This window comes from Argopecten irradians, chromosome 7 (genome assembly GCF_041381155.1).
Source record: "Argopecten irradians isolate NY chromosome 7, Ai_NY, whole genome shotgun sequence".
Classification (NCBI taxonomy): domain Eukaryota; kingdom Metazoa; phylum Mollusca; class Bivalvia; order Pectinida; family Pectinidae; genus Argopecten; species Argopecten irradians.
The window spans coordinates 37,627,006-37,645,186 of NC_091140.1; the positions used below are offsets into that span (position 1 = coordinate 37,627,006).

At 35.7% G+C, this 18,181-nt stretch overlaps 1 protein-coding gene across 6 annotated transcripts; it reads right to left on the minus strand.

The window, feature by feature from the left end:
- Positions 1–257: 257 nt before the first annotated feature.
- LOC138328328 (deoxycytidylate deaminase-like) lies at positions 258–10,628 on the minus strand. Of its 6 annotated transcripts, XR_011209191.1 has the most exons (6): positions 7,117–7,992; positions 5,544–5,643; positions 4,375–4,510; positions 3,937–4,150; positions 3,139–3,361; positions 258–3,107 (listed from the first exon to the last, which is right to left on the minus strand). XR_011209191.1 is itself a non-coding variant. In XM_069275094.1 (5 exons), exons 2-5 carry the CDS (start codon positions 5,592–5,594, stop codon positions 3,223–3,225), a joined length of 540 nt encoding a protein of 179 aa, XP_069131195.1. In that variant the 5' UTR covers positions 5,595–5,643; positions 10,438–10,628; the 3' UTR covers positions 258–3,222. The 6 variants fall into 6 exon arrangements, 5 of the variants coding, with proteins under 5 accessions (XP_069131195.1, XP_069131191.1, XP_069131194.1 ...); XM_069275094.1 differs by lacking the exon at positions 7,117–7,992 and adding an exon at positions 10,438–10,628 and having other exon boundaries at positions 258–3,361; XM_069275090.1 differs by having other exon boundaries at positions 258–3,361; positions 7,117–7,948.
- Between the last annotated feature and the right edge of the window lie 7,553 nt (positions 10,629–18,181).

The following is an 18,181-nucleotide window of genomic DNA, read 5'->3' on the forward strand; positions in this document are numbered from 1 at the left end:
GGGCATTTGATCCCGCTTCCTTAATTATCGTACAAATATCTTAGTATTTCAAATCCCTCATGTATGCCATTAAGAAAAAAAATTGTATTGCAGATAATGTCTGTGTATAACCTTCTGAACTCCTAACATTTGCAGGAGTAGAAATTTCTTACATGAATACATACCCGTATCACTTTCGACTGCCACAGCATTAATTAACGATACAATTAATGCAGTCATACATGTGTTATCCTTAATCTATACTTTGAATCCTTGCAATGGACACAACAAAACAAATTTATTCAAGAAAATTAATTTAAACGTACGTGTTTCACAAAAATGAATTATTTCTTATACAAGAGGGCCATGACTTTAACGGTAATCTGACTATTGGCACAATACAACATAATCTTATACAATTATGGTAAAAACATCTTTGGATCAATACAAAAGAATAAACAAAGGCTGAAAATGCTCATATTTTCTTGGACTAACACAAGGCATTGTTAAATTATAAGGAGCTATTCAGTAGAAGTTAAAAGTTTCTACATATGTAATATGTTTTAAATGAACGCCAAGGTCATTCATTTGATCAAACTTGGTAGCCCTCAATCCCAGCATGGCGCAGGTCCAGTATCATGTCTCTAGCTTCTTCAGTTACTGATCAGAATTCTTTAATTCTTTTTGAATGAGTCAAGGTCCAGGAACAAGCTTGGTAGCCCTTCATCCAAGCATACTAAATGTACCAGTACCGGCCTTTCAGTTATTGAGAAGCTAGGGATGAAACGTTAATACATGGCGCATGACGATATACGAAACATGATGAATATAGGTCATCCTGACCCTAAGCTAACAAGGGCCAAAAAGCCACGAAACGCTCACCTGCTATCTGGTAAGCATGGTGCATACTTAAAACACAAGACAATAATTTTTTTATGTACGACCTCATATTTATTAAGAAGTCGTTTAAAGATAGTATAGCCTATTTGACCCCTGTGAACTTGAATGAAGGTCAAGGTCATTAATTTGAACAAACTTTGTATCCCTTCATCCCAGCTTTTTATGCTATAAGCCCAATTGCAGGAATATAGTTCTCCAACTTTTGGGGAAGTTGTTTAAATGGAAAATTTGACACTGGATGACAGACTGACGCTGCAACACGGCCTTCGAGCTGGTGAGCTAAAAATGTGCAATTCCTTTCCATCATATATATGAACATGTTACTAATGTTTAGAAACAATTAACACTTAACTAATATTGATTTAAATATTTAATATTTTTCAATTATTTATCATGAATAATTTTCTCAGACACTTCAATCCAATTTCTAACTAAACTTTTAAAACAGCAAGCAAATGGTTATGCTGCACAGAGCATTTTTTTTTGAGTTAACTAGTACATTGCATCAAAATATGAAACTAGTATCCAAAGTGGGCCCATGTTAACAATGTCGCCATGGTAATCAGGTTTGTACATAGGTTTTGTAAAATAACCAATAACTTATTAGCTACATTGTAGTTTATCAATTTGGTTAAAACTTCTTCAATAAGTTGATAAATGTTTATTCGAAAGAACAAAGTATTGTTTTTTTCCTGTTTTTTTCCCCCTCACAATCTTGATTCATAAGCTATCAATTATACTATTTGTACCTTTTTTAAAGTCTTGCTCTGAATGGATTGAAAAATTGAATTCAAAAGATTTAAGTACCATATACAAAGTATGGTGTTGCAATGCCTCATATTAAAGACCAGCGTAAAAAGAGGACAAAAGCAGATCACATAGGCCAGGTTTTTACGCAATTGTTATGCTGAAATATTATTCATTAATTGTATTTCTGTAAACGGACCTTTGGGCATCAACACCATCACTTTGTTATAGGTATGTACACATAATGCAGATATCATATAGGAACTTTGACAGGTATTGGAAATTATTATGATTTAATCATGAATTCGTTGTAAGTGTGTCTAATTGTAATAAACATGGTGTGTCTCAGTCTGAGGAAAGAACCCAGAGCCTACCTCACAGCATCCTCGATACTCCAGGGGTTCCGTTCACTTACGATCTCTACACCCCTGGACTATCTCATGGTGAAATTGCAGGCAGTTCAGCGGAAAACATTTGACCAATCACAGACTAGCAAAGATTTCCTTTGAAGACTACAGAGAGAGTATCGTCCAACTTCAAAGCCACACAGTCAACCAGTGTACGGCTCTTTTGATGTACATCAAAGGACTAAATTACCAGTTCTGTTCTGTTGCCTCCAGTTTTACTATGATGTAGTCCAGGGGTGTAGAGATCGTAAGTGATCGGAACCCCTGGAATATCGAGGATGACCTCACAGGAACGAGTGGTTAAACAAATGCGAAAAGTGAGGTGGTGTCAAGGGAGACGTTAGAAAAAAGACAGTAAGTTAGGAAGAAGAGAAAATATAATATCCTAAATTTAGTCACCTTTTACTATCATGCAATAGGAACAGCAGGTACTATTCTAATGCCCTACCTGCAGGGCAGTGACTGATAAACATTCATTTTAGATCAAATATAGCTATGTATAATTCATGCATATTGGATATGAATATTAATGATATTTACTTGATTATGAATAATCTGTGATGTTAATTAGTCAGCTTTCACAACCTGTAGTATTTAATGCATTTAGTAGCATTATACAATAGCAAATGCATACTTGAACATATAAATTCAAACTTGTTGCCAACAAAAGATTGAAGTTCAGTTATGTAGATTTTTGTCTTCACAAACAAAACAGTGCTGCTAAAACAAAAATGGAAAAAAAGAAATATCACTTTACATATATATATATGTTATGAATTGAATGAATGAATGAATGAATGAATGAATGAATGAATGAAAATCCAAAATAACAACATTGCTAATATATGTAAATCGCGAAATAAAACTCAAATATATCCACGCTTACAGTACACTAAAACTAGTATAACTCAAATATGGTGTTTAATTTGAAGTAAAAAATGTATTTTGTTGCTCCTAATCTAATTTTGACCTTATTTTGAAGAATGTTCAACAGAAGATCTCTAAATTTTACCATATGATCAACTCCATTATGTTACGCTACATTTACAATGTTGAATGGTATAAATTTTACAGCTTTGGTAGTTTTCCTATGATTGTCTTTTACTCTGTGTGTTCCATTACTTCGAATGGTATACATTTTATAACTCTGGTAGTTTTCCTATGATTGTCTTTCACTCTGTGTGTTCCATTACTTTGCATCTCCATTAGAAGCCACTTGTCCGTCATCAACGACCTTAGTTTCATCAGTTGAAGTGTTTGAGCCATTGGTAACGGCTTCTATTGATGAAAAGTCTATGACAATTTTTCCCTGTTTAGGTCTGTATTGTCTGAAAAATTAAACAGAATGATTTTTTTCCTCACTTTGACCAGAAAACTTGGTAATTTGTTTTATGAAAATTTGAATATGATTTCAGATTGCAATATATGTGTATCTATAGGATCTTAAATAATTGTTCATTTCATAGGAGATTTTATGAAATAAGTCTCAGAAGTTTTTATTTTTGAGAGTATTTGCAAGCCAAAATCAAACCGTTCAGATGACTTTTAAGACACTCTTTATCACATAACTACAACAACCTACAATTTGAGGAATCTTGCGTCAACATGTTTTGCAATAATCCAGTGAACACTATCATTTTGTTCCATCGTTCTAGAAATCCAGACATCACATCATTTTTCCTGACGTCATTTTATTGTTTGTCATGACGTCAATGAATTTCCAGCCAATGAAAATCCCTCCTTACATATTACACTAGTGACATGAAAAACTATTACACGGGTGATATATCAATAGATATTGGGAGGATTTGCCTGATTTTCGGTGACTTTCTTTGAAATTCTTAGAAATGTCTGTTTGTTTAGTTATTTTGTAGTCCTAAAAGTACAGTTAAGATTTTTTTACCTGTGTTTTATTCCAGCCATGTCAAGCATCCTTCTAGAAGCCTTAAACTCTACTTTGTGATGATATTTGTCTGAGTAATACACCACTTCCTTGATCCGGGACTGAATGAGAACTTTGGCACACTCATTACAGGGGAAGAGCGCCACATACACCGTACAGTCTTTCACATCTGTAGAGTTCTTATTTAACACAGCATTCAACTCTGCATGGCATACTAGATAAATAAATAATATCTCATAAATGTCTTCCACATTATTTTTTAAAAATCTATCAGCAGTTTTATAAAAACTTTTGATACATTTATATATTTTATAAAATACGCTCATATGTAGATCAGTCTGCTTCTGAAGGAATATGCATCAGGTTGCTTTTATTCATAATAATCTTATATTAAACTTAAAATAACAGATGTTTTCTTTCAAGAAGGTAGGAAATTACCATAAAGCTGTTTTGTATCAAGTATGTTGTCTGCACTTCGGTTCCAAGGCATCAGATCATCACTACACCCTTGTGGCATTCCATTATAACCGATACCCACGATCTTATTCTCAGTGTTAACTATACACGCCCCAACCTAAAACAGACACAACTGCTTTACTATTAGCAATACATATTACCGTATTCGACCCAATAAGAACCCCTGTCCGTATAAGCGCACCTCCCTCTTTTTTTTTAGGCTTCAATGTCACTTACTTTGAATTAAATGCAGACTGAAAATATGAAAACTTTGTTGGTTTTCTTACCTATTTCTTTTGCAACTTGATTTACAGCTTACTTTTTAGAATCATTTTATGAAAGGCAAGTCCAAATTTTTTTCTATTAAGCGCCCCCTGATTTGCTTCAATTTTTTAAGGGCCCTGGGCGCTTATTGGGTTGAATACAGTATTCAATTCTGTCTTGAACATTTTTCTTGAAATCAGTTTTGGCATATGAAATTATGCCTGATTGAACAGTACCATCCTGGAAACTCCAGGGCTTCCGATCACTTACGATCTCTACACCCCTGGACTATCTCATAGTGAAATTGAAGGCAACAGATTAGAACAGGTAATTTAGTCCTTTGATGTACATCAAAAGAGCCGTATAACGGTACACTGTGGTTGACTGTGTGGCTTTGATGTTAGGCGTCGCTCTCTCTTTATTCTTCAAAGGAAATCTTTGCTAGCCTGTGATTGGTCAAATGTTTTCCGCTGAGCTGCCTTCAATTTCACTATGAGATAGTCCAGGGGTGTAGAGATCGTAAGTGATCGGAACCCCTGGAATATCGATGATGTTTTTGGCTAGTATTTTAGGATGAAACAGTACTAGTCAGCAGATTAATGGAACCTGTACATGTTCAATGATTTTGAAATAATCAAGGAGGTCAAGAGATGGAAACTAATATCTAAATTACAGACTGGAGTCTGGTAGATACAGTACAGTTGATATTATGTTACATATCACCCTTGATAATGTTTCCTATTAAGGAAAAATATATGATATATTCATCTAATAAATATGAAGACATTTCACAAAACTGATATTTTTTTCTTTTCATTATCTACAGATTATTATGATTTCCAAGTACTACTGTACATGTATGTAATTATGCAATATATTTTTCGTACCTGTGTTTTGGGGTCTTTACTCCGCTGTGCACTCAGAAAAGCTATGGCCATGAAATATTCAGGCCATTCCAGGTAACCCTCCCTCTTGTTACTGGGATCTCTAAAAAAATAATAAGTGCATAACATTTTTTTTGCTGACAACTGATACATCTTTAAGATATGAGATAAGTCACTTTTATTTAAGGGACATTTGTAAAATATTGATTTTATTGATTTTTTGTGACTTAGCAACAAAGAAATTAATTGGCAAAAACAAAAATTAAAAGATAGTTCACATGTTGGTCTATGGCTAAATCAAATATTTAAAGTGAATAGTTTGGCAAAGGAAGGCTGAAGTTGGTAAAATGGTGTTGATATATCCAGTATAATTTCTTTTGAAATAGGAAAATAAAATTTCCAATCAAATCGCGCTGCATGTGAAGAAATAAATTTATATTACAGGAATCCTTAAACGTCCTCCCAGCTGGCTATGTCCGTATTGACATTCCCACACAGCCTCGCTTTCAAAATTTATTTATTAAATGGTGCTAAATGTACACTAGGCTTTTCCATAATTTCAATGGTCAAAACTGGACAACTTAAGCAGAACTTGACCATATTTATGATATACAAGGGCTTTGGGAAGGCCAACGAACGCATGTAGACTGGTTCCATTGCCTGACTATTCACTTTAATTTTTTTTGTGTAACTATATATGCATGCAATTCTGTGTCACAGGAAAACGCCTACCACATGTAATGACATATTTGGTGCAATTTACATACATGTAACAGTAATGTAAGATACATAAACAGACACTAACAAACTTAATTAGCAGGTCTGTAAGTTGCTCATCATGATTAGCTTATTAGTCATCCTCAACACTACAGGGGTTACTATCACTGTCCCCATATCCACCCTGGAGTTCACTGGAATATGCCAAAACTTAAGGCTCAGTGGGCAACAGCGGATGAGTGGGTAGTTTTGTCCTTTAAATTTGATGTTAGTGATGTACATCGAATAACAGTGTATGGCCTTGAAGATTGAGATTGCTTTCAGTAAGTCATCTAAGGAAGTCTTTGCAACCAATGAATGATCACGTTCATTTTCTAGCTACTGTTGTAGGGGAAAATACTTTCTTCTGACTAGCTAGTTGACTTCTTTTTACTGAACACTCTAACAATGTTAGAGGTATAGCACGACGAGACACTTTTGATCATTAGACCCACGTCGTATATTGGCAATCAGAAGTTTCTCAATATCGACGTACGTGTCTAGGTAATATTATAATTATTGGATTATCTCCTAACAGCCTTCTGTTTTGCTATGAAAATCAAATACAGCTGTATTTCAGCAATGTTAGAAAGCACGAAGCACTTTTGAATCATTAAGTCGTGTCAAATACGTATACGGTGCATCTCATACTCTTAATGGATTAATTCCAGTGGTGATACAGTGATAGAAACCCATGGAGTATCGAGGATAGTCAACACTAAACAACAGTCAACATATAAATAAATATTCGCTTAATTTATGAAAACATCGTATGATCGCTTAATCATGCATTGCAAATGGTCAAAGGGGGTTACATTACTTATTTTCTCCACTATCCTTATTTCCATTTACGCCAGTAAGCTGTATATTGGCATTATTCGTCGACATCGTTCACGCATCGGCAACTTACAACTTGGCGGGTAAATATCCTAATCACCCCTCCACAACAAGAGAGTTCCGCCAAGGGAAGTAATATGCGTTCAAACTACACGGAGGCCGTTTCCGTTTTCAAGTATAAATCCTGACGGACCTGCAGTTTATGATACAGGCCTGTGAGTGCTTTCTCAAAGCTCGTCTGAAAACAATAGAAAATCACCAGAACCGTCTTTAATTCATGTAGAGTAGACTCTATGATTTTTATCGGTTTTTTTATCTAGACATCTAAAACATCTAAAGATGGTTTTAGGGCACTCTGGTGGGTCCATGATTACATAATCTGTAACCAATTCTCAGATCCCTGTGCGTCACCCGTGGGTCTCCGACGATCCAATCAAAATTGCTTGTTACCCTGATCGCCATTTATTGTGGTATACTGGTATTAGTGAGTGGTTTGTGCCACGTCCGTCGTCTGCACTTGTCCGTGTGTTGTAATTCGTTTATTGTCTGTCGTTTGTGCTCTCTGCGAATCGTCCGCTGTCCATCGTCCGTGTCTCTTGATCGTCGTCAGTCTTTGTAAACCCGTTAGCTCTCCGTACATTGTACTATCGGTCTTTCCCGGTTTTCCATGAAGTAGCAGTATGGAGGTCGAAGATCTATACCAAACTACATCGTCCCAGGACTTTGATGCATTTACCTCTGTAGGAAGACTAAACTTCGACACCCCTGATAAGATGCAATACTCACAGGATGCTAAGAGAAAAAGAATAAACTCCCCGAAAGACAACGTAAGTAAAGACGCACTCATCATACATTGCAAAACTGTGAAACTATCCCAATGTAACCATATTAAAATCCAAAAACTTATTACAGGTGTTATAAAATACCCAGTGAAAAGCATCAGGGGCCTGGGAAATGGAGATTTGATGGTAGTATGCACTGATGACATGCAGAAAAAGAAACTATTTAAAGAAAAACAATTTGGTGAGTATAAGATATATGTAAAGGAACCAGTCTCAACAGACAAAGTTGAAGGCGTAATATACGGCGTCTCACCAGACATCTCAGATGCTGATATTTTACAATGCCTCGAAGAGGCAGAGGCTGGTAAAGTCACCCGCATGAAAGGCAGACAGTATGATAGTATTGAAGGCAGTACAACTGTCCAGGAGCGTAGGAAGCGGGGGGGCAGGGGGGGCAACTGCCCCCCCGTTCCCCAGGACGGGGGGGCAAACATGTCTTTTTGCCCCCCCCCCCCCCCCATTTCCGCCGACTGAAATTTTCTAAAAATGCTTATTTGAAAGAAAAAATGGTCCTCCTGCACATTTTTCGTACTTCATTCTACAAAATTTTCCGCTGCGCGGCGCATTTCCTAAAACGTTCAAGCACATGTCAAACCTTAAATAGTAAAAATTCAATACACACGAACTAGACTAAAAATGTCCATCAAGGGATTCTATGTACTATTTAAAAAAGTCTCTCTTAAAAGATCAATTTGTCTATATGTCTTAGCGAGACAATTAATTCATTTTTTTATGTTACACAACAATGTGCCGATGGTGTGAAGCCGGTATATTCAGATCGAGTAGGGTTGCATAATGTTATGACGACACAATTATCATTTCTAAATGCAGGTAACTTTAAATCGAAAAATTACCATGTTAAGAACGCTAAATATAATCATTAAAATACATCGTAAAACTCATCTAAGCCATTTTAAATCGTTATTTTTTTCCCGGGGGAGACCCCCGGACCCCCCTAACACCAAATTCTCGCGCCTTTCGGCGCTCTCAAATTCATCAAAATGCATCGTAAAACTCATCTAAGCCATTCTTAAATCGTAAATTTTTTTTCCGGCGGAGGCGTAGGCAAAATCATCAAAATACATTGTAAAATATACGGCGTCTCACCAGACATCTCAGATGCTGATATTTTACAATGCCTCGAAGAGGCAGAGGCTGGTAAAGTCACCCGCATGAAAGGCAGACAGTATGAACCTTTGCCCCCCCCCCCATTATCTAGTATTGAAGGCAGTACAACTGTCAAATTAACTTTTAACTGTAAAACCTTGCCCGAGCGGATATCCATTGGGTACCGCTCACACAATGTAAAACAATACATACCACCACCGCTCAGATGCTATAAATGTAATCGGTATGGCCACATAGCGGCCAAGTGTAGAGGCACCCAAAGATGTCAAAAATGTGGGAGAGAACATAAAGTTCAAGACTGTACTAGTGAGACAAAAAAGTGTGTCAACTGTGGTGGACAACATAGTGCTGCATATGGTGGGTGTCCTGCCAGGAAAAAGGCAGTTGAAATTGTTAAAATTCAAACCACTGAGAAATGCTCTCGTCGTGAGGCAATAGCCGAGGTTAAAAATCCTACGCACAAGCTGCAGCGGAAGCCACAGAAGTTAATCGTGTACCCTATACCGGTGTGGCCGACTTTAACATCCCGCCGCCAAAAACAACCCGTCCGTCCGTCCGTTATTCTAACACAGGAACCACAGGTAACGGTACCAATCAAAAAACCAATGTTGTTACTGGTCTCCGTAATTACGAAATTTCAATCTGGCGACAGCTGGTCAGATATACTTGTGTATACTTGCTCAGATCGATACACTGTTCGGTATCAATCTGGATGTTCCGTTATAGTACCCGCTGCAATAACAACTTAAATGACCCACAACACCACTATTGGTAATAGGCATTCTGCAATGGAATGCCCGGAGCATTAATAAAAATGGCACTGAGTTATTGAATTATATAGAAAGTAGACCTGAAATTAATGTTATATGTCGACAAGAGACTTGGCTTACCAAAGATACCAACTTTTTTATTCCAGGTTTTTACCCTCCAATATTAAAAAATCGCCCTGAACATCAACAGAGGGGAGGTGTAGCTACATATATACGGCATAACCTCGTGTTTCACGAACTAGATATCACAAGTAATGTAATGGAAGTAGTCGATGCTGTCATAAAATTATTACACGACAAAGCTATAAGTATAGTAAATATTTACAACACCGCTACTTCCAATAAACACGAGGATTATACCCATCTAAATCAATTTATAAGTACCCCATATATCATGTGTGGGGACTTTAATAGCCATCATACCCTATGGGGAGGCAATCACTGTAATGCCAAAGGCAATGCCTTATACACTTATATAGAAAATAATGACCTTACACTACTAAATGATGGCTCGGGCACCTGAGTAAATATATCAACTTTTGAAATGTCAATATTAGACCTTACCTTAGCTACACCAGACATTGCCGGACAGTGTACCTGGAGGGTTCACGAACACAATTTTGACAGTGACCACTTCCCCATCATTATACACTATAAATGTAAACAGCTAAGAAATAATACAGGTAATAAAGCGGGTTGGAATTTTAACAGGGCTGACTGGGTGGGCTATACAACATCTAGTGAAAGGGAAGTAACTCCGGTATTACTGGACGGCAATGTCGAGTCAAGTCTAAAAAATATCACCCAGGCCATAATAAATATAACTAATATTAATGTTCTTTTTAAGCAGAAAAAGAACTATAAATATTCTGCAGTACCATGGTGGAATGCGGATTGTGAGCGGGCAGTACGTGCCAAGCGAAAGGCTTATAACAAACCCAGGGGAAGTTTTAATTATTTTGACTTGCAGGACTACAGAGAGAAAAGAGAGGCTAGTAAAACAGTAATCAACACAGTAAAAAAAGAACATTGGCAAAACTACTGTAACACCATTAACAAAGACGCTTCTATGGCAAAAGTCTGGAAAGCTGTCAAGGACATGAAAAACACAAACACATGTAAAGAAATACCTGCACTCATATACAACAATACATACATTACAGAAAATAAAGAAAAAACAAACTTATTTGCAGCCTCCTTTTCCTCTGTAAGTAGTACCGAAAACAATAATCAAGATTTTTTACAGCACAAAACACAATTCGAACAAGAGCAGTCTGATTTTATTAATAATACTGAACCTTGTGATAATTATATTAACAATATCTTTACATTTCAGGAATTTACTGATGCGCTTGCGCAAACTAAAGACACAAGTCCTGGGGAAGATAAAATAACATATAACATGTATAAACAATGAAGTGTATCAGCACAGAAAGTCTTATTAGATTATATCAACCTGGTATGGACAAGGCAAAAAGTCCCTAATAGCTGGAAACACTCCATTGTTGTTCCAATATTTCAAAAAGGAAAAAATCCTAATATACCACTTTCTTACAGGCCCATCTCACTTACATCCACCCTTTGCAAAATTATGGAGAAAATGGTCAATAATCGCCTCAAATGGTACATTGAGTGCAACAATTAACTTACAATCAATCAGTGTGGGTTTAGATCTAACCGTGGAACAACTGACCAACTAATAAAACTAACTAACGAAATTCAAAAAGCCAACCTTAATAAAGAAAGTCTATTAGCTGTATTTATTGATTTTGAAAAAGCATTCGATATGATGTGGAAAGATGGTTTATTATATAAAATGAAAAATATGGGTATACATGGAAACATGTATGGTTTTATTAAAAAAAAATTACAGGGCCGAACTATACAAGTACGTATAGGGGAGACGTACTCGGAAGTATACCCGATTGAAAACGGTACCCCCAGGGCTCAGTGATCAGTCCTACACTATTTAACATCTGTATAAATGACATATCTGACTATTACTATTAAACAAAATATATCACAATTTGCAGATGATAGTGCTATCTGGAAAGCGCATCGTAACCTACAACTATTGAGCACCGCTCTATCCAAAGACATTACTAACATTCTAAACGGTGACACCCTTATATCCCTACGGCCTAATAGTCCGAAGGCCCGTTAGTCCGAAGGTCCAATAATCCGAAGGTCCAATAGTCCGAAGGCCCTTCAGTCCGAAGGCCCGTTAGTCCGAAAATTAGTAAATATTGCAAGTTATATAGTTGTTATAATTAACGTACAGTTGTATTTTCACGAAAACATTTTTCTGCAGTGCTGATCTGACAATTTATATGGACGATTGGACGGCAAGTTGTCATTTCTTCATGAAGCATTGCGAGTTCAAAATTACATCAACATAAAAAAATAATACTAAAACAGGTTTATATGTTATATTTTATAAAATACCTCACAAGCATACAAGCTTTAAAGATGCTCCACCGCCGACAGAGCATAAATGATATTCATCATTTGAACAACAATTGGTGTTTAATCGTGTATATATTTTTTAGTGAATAGTCGGGCAAAGGAAACCAGTCTAAATGCGTTCTTTGGCCTTCCAAAAGTCATTGTATACCATAATGGTGGTCAAGTTCTGCTTACGGTGTCCAGTTTTGACCATTGAAATTTTGGGGAAGCCCCGTGTAAATTTAGCACAGTTCTAAATATAAATTCGCCAAACTCTTTGAAAACGAGGCTGCGTGGAAATGTCAACATGGACATGTGTTTCTCAGTCGTGTCGGTTTCGTTTCGTGTGATAAACCACTAATGCGGTATGCAAATTGTTGTTTTGAGATGATACATTTGATGCAAATGAAGTATTCTTACATTAATGACAATGCTTTGTAATCATTTTTCGATAAAAGCATCTTGTACATGGAAATCGACACAAATATTCGGCCGATGCAGAGATGGGGCCCCGGCAAGGGGCAATTATTGCAGCATAGCATTCGTCGTATTTTACATCAACCGAATCATGAAGGTTAAATACAAATAATCGTAACATAATTTCCCATTTAAAACCACACGAAAACGTTCCATAGAACGTCCATGCATGTAGCTGTCAAAGATGTGAAAATAAATTAGCTCATACATAGATATTTTACAAGTACAATATATGTGTTCAATTATTCGTGTAGTTTTTTGCAGAGATTTAATTAAATTATCTATGTCTCTGGTTGGTTTTTTTTTGTAAACAATATTTGAGTTCTGGAGAGAGATGACATGAATGTCCAGCTGGAAGGAAAGAAACTTTTATGATGTATATGTATCGTACAATGTATATATGTAAACGTACATTCCATGTAGCTGCTATAGAATTACAACTAGGAAATTCTCTCAAACATTGATAATATTTAATTCTTTACATTCATGTAGGCCTATGCTGTGAGAATTAACACATCATATATATTTCCAGAAAACATATAGGCCTACATGTATGTTACTTTCCTTTTCTGTTGTTTCCTGTTCTTTTTTGTGCTCTGGAGAAAAAGATGATTGATTTGAAGAAAAGTAATTAATTAAGAGAAATGTGTACCACAGTACTTTGTCTGTAGCCGAGGGGTTCTATACTGTTTTAATAGTCCAGTAATTAATAATTAAATTGAAAATTTCAAAATTAAGATGAAATTGTAAATTCCATTTTTGAATGAAGTGGTTCCCCTCCTTTGAGAGTACACAGTGTGTATACCCTTTTTGGTTTTTAGGAATAACACCTGAATAGGAACCTGAAATAACATGACAATCAATCAGGTATGTGTGTGTTGGGGGGTGGGGGGCTAAAAGACAGAAGAATCACGAGGTTGGGAAGTTGTAACTTGAGTGGGGGGTTGAAATATAGAATAGCTACAGATAACTGGAAGTGGAAGGGTGCTTTATCATTGATCTGGTCATTGCATATTTGGGGTTTACATGGCTTTTTTTTGGTTATTTAGTCTCATTGATTTTGGAGCAACTTTGAATCCATATGGTACTGTATATCTTTCTTTTTTCCATGTGTAGCTATTTCTTCTGTATTTCACCCTTCGCCCAAGTCACAACTTCCCAATAGGTACCACTTTTTTGTTTAGAACTCAAATCAAAGACAGATGTACATAGTACTACATACTACATTTTAGTCTATGTGTTTGTTAATCACTGTTACTACAGTATTAATACATAAATGGTCTATGTACAAGTTACACATAGACAATAAATGTGAAATTTGGTTCAGACAAAAAGATTTTTAACATCTCAGATAACTTGCTAGTTTTATGGTTTTATTTATATGTTGAGTCTACTCTCTTGTAAAGTAGAATTTAGAAATCCTAAGACAATGGTATCTATATTGCTATATGTAAAAAAATCCTTATATTTTAAAAGTAATTGAAAAGCTATCTCACAAGCCCTGACAAACAAATGGGCAGGCATATGGATGCAAGAATTATAATCACTGGATCTAGAGGACTAATATAAACAAATATTTCTACAAAGTTAAACAATGAAAAAGTATTGCATCATAATTTTATTTAATGATTACAGTTGAAAGGAACATTTAATAAATTAATACTGTTTAAATGTTCTGTTCATGATCTTCTAGGTCCATAATGGCATATTGGAAAGGTTTACTTTCAAGAGCACTCAAATCAACATTCTTCAGTCTTCATATGATGCTAATTGTATGTATATGTATACATACACTTGTATACAGGTCCAAGGGATGAACTTTATGTATTCATTTCTTGTATGTCACTATGCATGCATGGTGCCTGAAAAAAAGAACCAACAATTTTCATATCTGTTGAATGTGACAAAAATTGAAATGATCTTGTATGTGGCTGAAATGCTTCTTATAAGAGCAATCCAGAGAATCGCTTTAATGCATAAAGCGAGTCGCATATTGTCATTTTCTTGTATGTGGCTGAAATGCTTCTTATAAGAGCAATCCAGAGAATCGTTATTGCATAAGTGAGCCGCATATTGTTAGTTTCTTGTATGCGGCTAAAATGCTTCTTTAAAGAGCAATCCAGAGAATCGTTATTGCATAAGCGAGTCGCATATTGTCATTTTCATGTATGTGGCTGAAATGCTTCTTATAAGAACAATCCAGAGAATCGTTATTGCATAAGCGAGTCGCATATTGTTAGTTTCTTGTATGTGGCTGAAATGCTTCTTATAAGAGCAATCCAGAGAATCGCTAAAGCATAAGCGAGTCGCATATTGTCATTTTCTTGTATGTGGCTGAAATGCTTCTTATAAGAGCAATCCAGAGAATCGTTATTGCATAAGTGAGCCGCATATTGTTAGTTTCTTGTATGCGGCTAAAATGCTTCTTTAAAGAGCAATCCAGAGAATCGTTATTGCATAAGCGAGTCGCATATTGTCATTTTCATGTATGTGGCTGAAATGCTTCTTATAAGAACAATCCAGAGAATCGTTATTGCATAAGCGAGTCGCATATTGTTAGTTTCTTGTATGTGGCTGAAATGCTTCTTATAAGAGCAATCCAGAGAATCGCTAATGCGTAAGCGAGTCGCATATTGTCATTTTCTTGTATGTGGCTGAATGCTCTTATAAGAGCAATCCAGAGAATCGTTAATGCATAAGTGAAGCGCATATGCTCATATTGTCATTTGTCCATGTATGCTGAAATGCTTCTTATAAGAACAATCCAGAGAATCGTTATTGCATAAGCGAGTCGCATATTGTTAGTTTCTTGTATGTGGCTGAAATGCTTCTTATAAGAGCAATCCAGAGAATCGTTATTGCATAAGCGAGTCGCATATTGTCATTTTCTTGTATGTGGCTGAAATGCTTCTTATAAGAGCAATCCAGAGAATCGTTATTGCGTAAGCGAGTCGCATATTGTCATTTTCTTGTATGTGGCTGAAATGCTTCTTATAAGAACAATCCAGAGAATCGTTATTGCATAAGCGAGTCGCATATTGTTAGTTTTCTTGTATGTGGCTGAAAATGCTTCTTATAAGAGCAATCCAGAGAATCGCTATGCGTAAGCGAGTCGCATATTGTCATTTCTTGTATGTGGCTGAAATGCTTCTTATAAGAGCAATCCAGAGAATCGTATTGCATAAGCGAGTCGCATATTGTTAGTTTCTTGTATGTGGCTGAAATGCTTCTTATAAGAGCAATCCAGAGAATCGTTAATTGCAAAAAGCGAGTCGCATATTGTTAGTTCTTGTATGTCACAGAAATGCTTCTTAAAAGAACAATCCAGAGAATCATTATTGCGTAAGCGAGTCGCATATTGTCATTTTCTTGTATGTCACTGAAAAGTAAGAGCAATCCAGAGAATATTATTGCATAAGTAGAGTCGCATCATTGTAGGTTATCTTGAAATGCTCCTTATAAATGACCCACTTAGCGATAATGCTAAAAAGAGCAGTGCAATTGTTTCTCCAGAAACTTTTAGACAAAGTCATAAACTTGGCCATAAAGGTACCGCATATTAAATTATTTTGTATATCATTGTTCATGCACAAATATATGAAATAGGGACAGGTTGTTCAAAGCATGTCAGTTTGCCTAGCATTTTATGTTATCACCAGTATATACATGTAGTTATTCATGGTGAAATAGTCAGGTGTTCACCAAGATTTTCAACTGCTATATTTATAATGATTATTTTTTAACATAGATATTAGTTTGTATGTTACCTATCTGCATTTTAGCTGTCAGAATTATTCTAATCGTGATTTTGTAATAACGTAAAATGAAACAAGACAGTTTTTTTATATTGAATTTTATATCTTGACACAATATGAAACAACAATATCTACATGTACAATCATTATGATACACTCTCAAATTCCGAACATGTGATGTGTTGAAACTAATCAGTCACTGTTTATCATATGCAATGTTCACAGCAGCAAATATAGTTATATCCATCAAACATTTTAAACATCAGATATTGCCATCATTAAACTCAATTAACTCAAAAAAAATCATTTACATTAGTAGGCAAATCAATTGTTTCTTATATCTGGTGTAGTTGAAGTATTAAATTTCAATCTATTTTGAGAACGTTGAGGAATTTAGATTAGATATAAATGACTTATTTAAGGATTGAAAGAAGCAAGTTATTCAGAGATATAGACAGTTAGCTATAGTGTGCTGGGTAGTTAGACTCCATATTAGACCTTATTCCTTGTCAGATACATCTTTACTGACAGTTCAACACTGGAACATTTATTTGGATATAGAACTTAAACAACAAAACAAATTGTCTCTACTTCCCCTATTTCTTTGTCTGCATGATACTGCGGGTGGTCAGCCCTATCATTTGAACAATTTTGAATCCCCCACCTTATAAGGATGCTTACCATTGCATTATGGGTGCTATCCCCATGCTTAGTTTCAGAGAAGGAGTCGTTTATATATGGAAAAGCCAAATTGACCCCTTTTGACCCCACCCCTCAGGCCCCCAGGGGGTCAGCCCCAACATTAGTACAAATGTAACCTATAAGGATGCTACCAGTCAAATTTTGTTGAAATCCGACCAGCGGTTATGGAGAAGAAGTCGATTGTTGACGGACGGACGGACGCAGGACGCCACGGTATGGCATAAGCTCACCTTGGTCCTTCGGAACTGGTGAGCTAATAAACAAATAATTAATAAATATTTCCTATCAAATGTCACCAACCATCTTGATCTAGTTATTCCAAAATACTTTTTTAATGAATTTTTATAATGAATTGTCCCTTTAAATGGTAAAATTGAAAAAAAATTCTCGCATGCAATACTGTCAGTAACAAAAAACAATTCAGAACTTAATCCTTTGTAGAATATTCTAGGAAATTGTATCATCCAGGATCAAAGTTATTAGGATACACAACTAAAATTCTGTCTATATTTTTCATAAGGAATGTAGAACAATACATTTATACTATATTTTGCTTCGTCAGAATTAGCCTCACTAAAATGTCCCATTAAAATTCAATATTGTCTGTTTCTAAAATTCAAAACCCTCCAGATTGTCAATTATTTTATCAACATCATAATCCTCAATATCATCTTCATCCTCACTGTAATCTTCTATATCCTTGAAGTCCATTTCCACTTTTAATGGTACATCGTTAATTATGTCTCTAAATTGTGCACAACACTTTCTGGCATGTAAAACTGTGAGCGCATGACGTTGTTCTAGTACCGCCAAACATCCATTTAGAGCCTCCCTTGTAGAATTTTCCTGGAACTGGTATCGCCTTGGATTGCATTTATTGGGATACACATCTAAATAATTAAAAAAACAAAACAAAAAAAACATCAGGA